Raw genomic sequence first — 8,413 nt, 5'->3', positions numbered from 1 at the left:
GGCCCATCTGAGCTCCTGCTCCCGGGCCCATCTGAGCGCCTGCTCCCTGCTGGGTCTGAGCGCCTGCTCCCAGACTGCCTCCATCTAAGCCACGCAGAGGAGCCCTCGGGCGCTCCTGGGACTTCCTGAGCTAACTTGGTGCAGGTGCCACAGACCTACCAAAGTGCCCAGACGAAGCATCACCTATGTTGAGAAAACAGCGCCAAGTGCAAGGAAGATGACCAAAAACATGATCCCGGCGAAGCTCCAGCATCAACTCTCGCTGGAAACAGGCAAAGCATGCGCAGGAAGGAATCAAGTACTAGGTGGAACCTGCTGGGGCAGGGAGGACCGCCAGTGCCCAGGCTTGCCCTAGCTTTGGGGTGGTGGTGGGGGGGAGCTAGTGGGGGCTGCTGAGGGCAAGGCCTAACATACAAGTCGTGGAAATCCACCTGAGAGAACTCACCATTGCTCTGGTTAGGGGTGCAGAACCCCCGTTTTCAGCTTCTGCTGCTGCCGCCATGGCTGCTCCTACAGAGAACACCAGGAAGCACTGGTCTGTGTGTCTAAGGTTCACCCCAAGGTTCGTGGTGGCCTCTCCAGGCCCCCCACTCAGGTCCTGTTTCTAGTTTCTCCTGCTGGGCCGGTGGCACCAAGGACCTACTGGGAGCAAGAGAGCTGAGCAGAGTGAAGTTCAGCGTGGGAGGTAAAGGGCAAAGGGGGAGCAGTGGGGAGCAAGACCAGGGAGGGAAGGGGTGGGCCAGAGAATCTCCCTTTAGGAAGGAGGGGTGCGGGGAGGGGAGCTGGCTGCAGCCAGGGCAGGGTGAGAGCTGGTTGGCAGTGCAGCTTTGGGCAAGCACAACCCCGCTTTTCACCCCCAAGCCACCACTCGATTTCTCTCTACCTGTAACAGGGGTCCCCTAGGAAAAGGGGAAGTTCCAGGTTCCCTGCCCCACCCAGAAGGAGGGTGGAGCTGAGCAGAGATAAAGGGGGGTGGAGCTGAGCAGAGATAAAGGAGAGAAGAGAAGGAATCAGGGGAGAAGAGAAGGAAGCTGGTGGAGAACAAGGAGACCTGAGGAAGCCACACGGAGCAGCAAGAATGTGAGGAGGAAACCGGGCTTGTTTCCTGACCCTGGACTGGTGAAGGCAGATGTGGGCGAGGACCTGCAGGGAGGTGACTATGGCAGTGTTTCTATTGATTTTGATTTTGCTCTTTTCCTCCCAGACTTGTCTGGCCATGTCTGACCCTTTTTGTGGGTCCCGGCCAGAAGGTGCTTTAGTCTTGTGGCGGCTTTCAGGCCTTGCTTGAACTAATCCCCTTTGGGTTGACTTTTGCCCATGAGGGGATGGGTCACTTCAGGTGTTTGATTTAGAAGTTATATTCTTTGTGTTCCGTATTGTATATTCATTGTTATCAAAGTCCCTTTCAATTAAAGTTTTATATGTTTTGTCTTGTTGCAGCAGATGGCAGAACCCACTTAGAGCAGGCAGGTTTTGGGGCTTCAGGGGTGCCCCTCTCTCCATGCCCTGTAACAGATTTGCTGTCCTCTAACACACCACCTCTTTCACACACCCTCCCAACACCCCACGTGTTTCCCCCCAATCCCTGCCCCATCCTCACTCACACATTGCCCTCCTTGACCAGTTGAGACTCTTCCCTGTCCTGCCAGCAGGTTTCTTCCTGCCCTGTGTGGGTGGAGGAGTGATGGCATATCACTGCCAATGAGAGAGGGGAGGAAAATCAGGTCAGCTCTAGGCTTGGGGGTGGCCCGCTAAACTGGCTGAGCCCCTCAAAGTTGGTGGACCACCAGCTGTCACAGCTTGGTCATTCTTGGGTGGGGTTTCTTGAAAGTCAACTCAGGGGCCCTCCCTGGCAGCAGAAGCCCAGTGAAGAGCTGTGAAGCTAACCTCAGCCACTGCAGCCCGACACGCTCGGGGCGGCAGACCTCTGCTGTCTTGCCCCAATCTGCCTGTTCTGCTCCCCACTCTGTCTCTGGTGAATCCTTTCACCCCCCACACCTCTGGCCTGTACCCCAGTTCTTGTATGGAGAAGTAAAGAAATCTTTACAAAATGATAATAAAGTCAAAAGGAAAACAAGCAAAAGAAAAAATGTCACCGGCCTCCAGCTCCTTCACTGACTTTCCCGACTTTCGACTATGACCTAATCCCTGGCACCATCCTGGGCCTCCAGGCTAAGGTGACGGTTACTCCTCCGCTACATTCCGTCACGCTGTGCCATGCAGTCACCAGTGCTTCCCTCTTGCACCATAAACCTTCCCAGCCCCACCCGCCTGTCCTCCCCTCGCCACTCCACACCATCCCTGGGCCCCCCAGCTCTCTGTCTCCATGCACTCTGCTCCCCCACACCCTTCAAATATGTGAGGCCCCATCGTGCTTCCCCTCCTCCCTCCACGTGTGCAAACCGCCCCTTACAGAGTCTACCAGCACCAAAGGTCTCCTCACACTCCATCACCACCTCGCTCGCTCGCTCGCTCGCACACAGGTGAGCTGTGGAGGGTGACAGCCTCCCAGCCAAGACTCCCAGCCAACAGGGGTAGGGTTTCCAGGCAGTGACCTCAGGAGCATAGGGGTGTGACCCAGCAGCAGACCAGGGTGAGGCAGCTGGACCACAGATTATCAGGGAGCTGTTCCCACGAGACCGCCTCATGCAGACAGGAAGGCAGTGTGGGAGATACCTGTGTGGCTGCTGAGTCCCCAGAGGCAAGGCTCATCTACTCATGCTCAGGTCTCTCCCCTGGTCAGCACCCAGAGAATGTGCCTGAGCCTTTGGTGAACGCAGTTTCTCAAACACAACCACAAGGGAGTCCTATACACTGTCTCCCACTGCCCTCTCTTCTCCCTTCCCAACTCACAGCTCTCCTTCAGCTGAGAACATTCTACACTTGGTGTGGAGGATCACCTGGCAGCCCCATCCCCTCCCAGCCCCCCAGCCCCAACCTCAACATTATCCCCACCCCCCACCCCACCCCCAGTCCTCTGTGGTTCCAGGACTCAGTGATTATCAGTGACCAGACCAAGAAAGACTTTACCCCAGTGACAGAATCTTCAGGAAGAAGCTAGTTTAATCCCAGCAATGATTGAAGCTCTGTAATTATTTATGAAGATTTTATTTATTTGTGGATACAGAACTGGGGTAAGGGCCAGAGGTGCAGGGTGGGGAGAGGATTCACCAGAGACAGATGGATGAAGCACACTGCTGAGGGGAGCAGCGGGCGGGTCAGGAGAGGTCTGCCGCGCCCTGTGGTCAGTTCCCTGGCCAGGGATCGAACTCATACTGCAGTGGCTGTAGATAGCTCCACAGTGCTGAGACGTAGCCCCTTGTGCCACCAGGGAGGCCCAGAAACTCATCTCTTCTATGCAGTGGGGATAAGAACACTAGAGTTGGGGGCATTTCTGCTTCCCCCAGGGGACCCAGAGGCAAGCCCTTGTGCCCCTCAAGTCGGGCTGAAGGAAACATCCACTGACCTTCTCCCAGGGCTGTCTGGGTCTGGGACTGAGAGTTGACAGTGAGGTTGAAACACAGAGAGTGAGCGTCTGTGAGAGACGCTCAGGTGAGGCCTGGGGACGGGCAGGGCCGGCTGCAGAGGGAGAAGTCTCCCTCCTGCCCCCCCACCCCCATCTCCCCTTGGCCTCCCTGGGGCTTACTCAGGTACTCTGAAGCTACCATGGGCCTTGGGGTGTAATGCTGTAGCCAGGAGGGTGCCTGTGATAAATATCTTTGTGACATTTCCTAGTTCTGAGGTACAGAAAGCACGAAACACTGTCTGTCCCCCTGAGACTTAAAATCAAACACAGCAGACAGGATTTTCAACATTAAGAAAGACACCTGAGGACACATGGCAAATTCATGATGGGTCCTGGGTTTCAGAACAGGCTTCTTGGAGGAGGAGCGACGTGGGAGGAGAGAGAGCGGCCTCCTTTGAGGACAGCACCAGGGAAGCTGCCTTACTGGAATTGGGGTTCTGGAAAACTGCCTGGAAATAGCGGCCCAGTCACGCTCACCCTCCTTAAGAGACGGGGGCAGGCGCCACCTAGTGAACAAATTATGCCTCTACCCACGTTGCACTCTAAGTCTAAGTTGAGGCAAAAGAAAACCCAGGTGTCAGCTGCCGGGACCTTCCTGCAGAGAAACCAGCGCGGATGATTGTGTGGGCATGGTTCATAGTCGTCACTCCCAGGGCCCACTCTGGTGGCACAACGGGTTAAAGTGCAGCACTATGAAGCCAGGGCAGCCGCTTCAGCTCGAGTTCAATCCCCAATACCCACCCTGGAGCTGACCCACATAGTGGTGGCAGACCTCTCCTGTCTGGCCTGCTGCTCCCCTCAGCAGTGGACTTCCTCAGTCGGCCTGTTCTGCTCCCCACTGTCTCTGGTGACGCCTCTCACTGTTCCTGCACCTCTGGCCTGTACCCCAGGTCTGTATGCATAAATAAATAAATCTTTAAAAAAAAATAAAGTCATGACTCCCAGGTGACAGACAAACCCCCCCAAAGGAATGATATAATGTTCTTGGATTAGCCTCACTCTGCTCTCCTCAAAACCCTTGCGGTGTGAGCAGGGTAGTTGGAGGGTGCGAGAGAGCTTCTCCTCTTCTGTTTTCCACCAACTTCCCCTCCTGGCTCCCTGCTTAGCTTCTACCCACCCCCACCACCCCACCTTTTTTTTTTTTAAAGATTTATTCATTCATATAGAAATGGGGTACAGGCGAGAGGTACAGGGGTTGTGAGAGGATTCACCAGGGACAGAGTGGGGAGCAGATCAACGAAGTACACTGCTAAGGGGAGCAGCAGGCGGGTCAGTAGAGGTCTGCTGCACCACGTGAGCCACCTGGGGGGGGGGGAGGGAATCAAACTCATGCTTAAGTGGCTTTAGCTTCTTAGTGCTGTGCTTTAACCCGCTGCGCCACCAGGGAGGGCCAGGTGTGATTTTTAACGCAATCTTCCCCGCATCGGTAGAGTTATCTCATCCATCTAACTTAGTCAGCCCCAGCTGTGAACAAATTGAGGAAATACTGAAAAGCACTCAGGAATTTGTTTGAAGGTGATAGGATTTACACTTCAGGAGACACAGCAGCAATATACACCAGAACTGCGCCCCGCAAAGGGCGCTGGCCGGCTTCTAGTAGTAGGATTAGATCAGCTGGGGGCGCTTCCCCAGAAAACACACCCGCGAGAGGTCTAACAGGCAGTCTCCCCGGTGTGGCCTAACAGGCAGTCTCCCCGGTGTGGCGAGCAGTCTTGAGCGATGCTGACTCTCGAGCGATGCTGACTCTCGAGGGGCAGCGCGCTGCAGGCTGTTCAGTGCTGAGGCTCCGGCGGCCAGTCGTGGACCGCCAAGCTACGTGCCAGGCTCCCAGGATACTTGTTTATGCTTCTGTTTCTATTAGACATACAGAACTTGAACTCCTTCGCCGAAAATAAAGTCTCAGTGACGGTGCAACAAAGTGTTGATTAGATAATCAAAGTGAGAATTTGCACTGGGCAACGGTTCAACAGATTGGCTGAGTGCCAGTCTAATCAGCACAGCTGAGATTACACTGGCAGGGGACTGAGTCATTGATGAAGGGGAGCGGGGAGGAGCAAACAGGAATGGGAGAAGCAACTGTCCAAAGGAAAAGTCTAAATCATCAGGCAACTACAGGGCAGAGACTTTCTGTAGGGAGGAGGCGGGAGAAGGACAGGGACAGGGTGGGAAGAGCGAGGGACTGTGGTGATGGTGCCAGGGTGAACTGGCGGTGGGAATTTCACGGGGATCATACATTGTACAAAAATGTGTGTGTGTGTGTGTGTGTGTCCTTAGCTTCTGAAAGGGGTCGAGTATTTTCTACAAGTGTTGTAAATCACAGGAAGAGAAACACCCCGCTTATATTAGCTCCTGGAGTTTGGAATAGAGTCCAATGTTCCCAAACATGTATCAAACGTTGATGTTTTTACCCCAGAATCTTCAGTAGGTTTGAAACTGGACTCAAAATGGATCGATGAGGATAGCCTGGGGGAAATGCTTTTAGGAGCACACCTGCCTGGGTGTGTGGGAAGAGGGTAGAAGGGTGTTTAGTTCAGCCAGTCCAGACCCGGTAATGGGCTTGAGGGGAAGAACCACCTGGTGTCTCTGCAAACTCGGGTCACCCTGGGTGTGGTGCAGGCCCAGGCACAGCACCCGGCAGTCACACCGTGTGGCTTCAGCTCCCACAAGCCACAGGAGCCCACAGGCATGTGCACCTGGCAGCTTCCCCTTCGGGTGACATAACGGTCCACATGTTCCTCCAGAACCTCCAGGCTCAGGGACACATGAGTCTTCTCCCTCTGTGATGCGAACTTACAGCGTGCAGGGTACCTCTTTGGGGGTTCGTGGTATTGATGATTTCTCAGATGGTCAAGGATACTGAGCATCGTTTCATGTGCTGTTTCCCATTTGTATAGTTTTTTTGTTTTGTTTTGTGTTGTTTTAAGATGTATTTGTGCTTTCAAGAAATGGGTACAGGCCAGAGGTGCAGGGGTGAGAGGAGTCACCAGAGACAGACCGGAGAGAACAGGCAGGCTGACTGAAACACACTGCTGAGGGGAGCTGTGGGCGAGACAGGAGAGGTCTGCTGCACCGTGTGGGTCAGCTCCCCCATTTAGGTCAGCTCCCTGGCCGGGGATGGAACTCACGCTGCTATGGCTGCCAACAGCTTCATAGCGCTGCTCTTTAACCCCCTGCACCAGCGGAGAGGGCCCCGTTTGTATAGTTCTCTAGAGAAATGTCTATTCAACTCCTTGGCTCATTTATAAAAAGTGAGTTATGCATCATTTTATTGTTGAGTGTAATCTCTCGATCCTGGATACCAGGCCCTTCCCCCCATTCAGAGGCTGCCTTTAAAATGTCCTCATGGTTTGTGAAACACCAGATACTTAGATTTTGATGAGTCATACTAATCTGTTTTTTCTTTTGTCATTTGTGCTATTGATGTATTGAAGAAGGACCTGCCAGGCAAGGACACAAAGACTTTTCTTCTAAGACTTAACTTTATCTCGTATGTCTCTATGAGCTGGCAGATATGGTTGTATGCCTATAACAGGCAGGTATTTCTTGCCCTATGAAAAGGAGATACTTTCAGCCTCGGAGGGTGCGCATTTGAACAACAGATGATGCAGTCTGAGTTAATGGTGTAAACAGTAGTAGAATATGCAGTTCCCAAATTTCCTGTACAGACCAGGAGGTAAAACTAGACAGTAATAATAGAAAAGGGGTGGGGGAGGGGGGATAGCCAAATATTTCTTGTCCTTCATGAAGAGGAGATACTGTTCAGCTTTGGAGGGTCCATTTGAACCACTTGAAGGCTGTTAGCCCTGCAGTCCGGAGTGGCCCACTTGGGACGGGGGCTCTTGCACGTGTGTGAGCCTTACTCCCACAGCTCTGGTCGCTCTAAGGTGCCCTGGAAGCACCAGAAGGATTCCTTTCCATGCCAGGCCTCAGAGAGCCTAAGAGGCTTGTTAATGCATAAGTGTAATCTTTGCTAAAAATGGCTCCTGAAGGTATCATGAAACCATCTAGAGACTAGATGTCTAATTAGTAGCAATGAAAACATACATGGTATGATGTCATATTAACTGACGATGATAAAGGATTCCGAAGCTTGTTAACACATTGCATGATTTCATAGGGCTTCCACAAAGTTTTTAGGTTATTAGATGAGCCTCCTGCCTTTGGATGGTGAGGAGACATCGATGCATAAGACTAGTTCAGGAGAGCACTGGAAACTCAAGGAGGGAGAGGTGGCACAGGTCAGCTCTTCCAGAGCCACTCCCTTCACGTGCCCCAGCGCCCCAGTGAGCTTCCTCTGGAGCTGGGTGGTAAGGCCTTTTGACAAAGGCTGTAGTTAAGCACAGGGTGGTTTTCACAATGGCCTTGTGATAAGGTATCAGAAAGCCTAGCAGGCCCTGACTGGTGTGGGAGCAGTGATAGGACCAGACCAGACTCACTCTTCCAGGGTAGGTGAAAAATCTAGATTGAACAGGAGCCAGCAGGTCATGCAGGACCTGAGAAGGGAAGAAAAGACCTGAGCTCACTGACTCCCAGAAGTGCCAGCCTGGCAGTCTTTCTGAGCTGAGAAGTCAAAGCAGAGAATCCAGGGAGCCCAAGGTGCTAGAAATCCTGGGAGGGAAACTGGACACTGAGTCAGAGTGGGGCAAGTGTTGCCCTCCTCTTCCCTGAAAGAGGCCTCAGCAGCGGCACCTGGAGAGGTGAAGCCCAGGGCCTCAGAAAAAGACACCTGGAAATACAGGCACCTGGGTTAGCAATGTACTGGTCAGGGCCCTGCCTGGTGACTCAGCGAGTTAGAACAGCACTGTAAGCTGGCCACAGCCGCTTCAGAGCCAGTTTGATCCCTGGGCCCGGAGGTGGCCCAAAGAGCCCAGCAGACCTCTCCTGACC

The 8,413-nt window shown here is 53.4% G+C and overlaps 1 protein-coding gene across 1 annotated transcript in view; it reads right to left on the bottom strand.

The window, feature by feature from the left end:
- The window catches only part of LOC101632461 (NKG2D ligand 4-like), a 30,931-nt gene extending 24,541 nt beyond the window's left edge, over nt 1-6,390 (bottom strand). Inside the window, exon 1 of the mRNA XM_012735094.1 lies at nt 6,171-6,390. Within this exon, the coding sequence (XP_012590548.1) occupies nt 6,171-6,390 (220 nt within the window). The remainder of the gene's footprint in view (nt 1-6,170) is intronic.
- Between the last annotated feature and the right edge of the window lie 2,023 nt (nt 6,391-8,413).

The sequence above is a fragment of the Condylura cristata genome, unplaced genomic scaffold (genome assembly GCF_000260355.1).
Source record: "Condylura cristata isolate star-nosed mole 26May11 unplaced genomic scaffold, ConCri1.0 scaffold00001, whole genome shotgun sequence".
NCBI lineage: Eukaryota > Metazoa > Chordata > Mammalia > Eulipotyphla > Talpidae > Condylura > Condylura cristata.
This window is presented reverse-complemented; position numbering and strand designations above follow the sequence as displayed.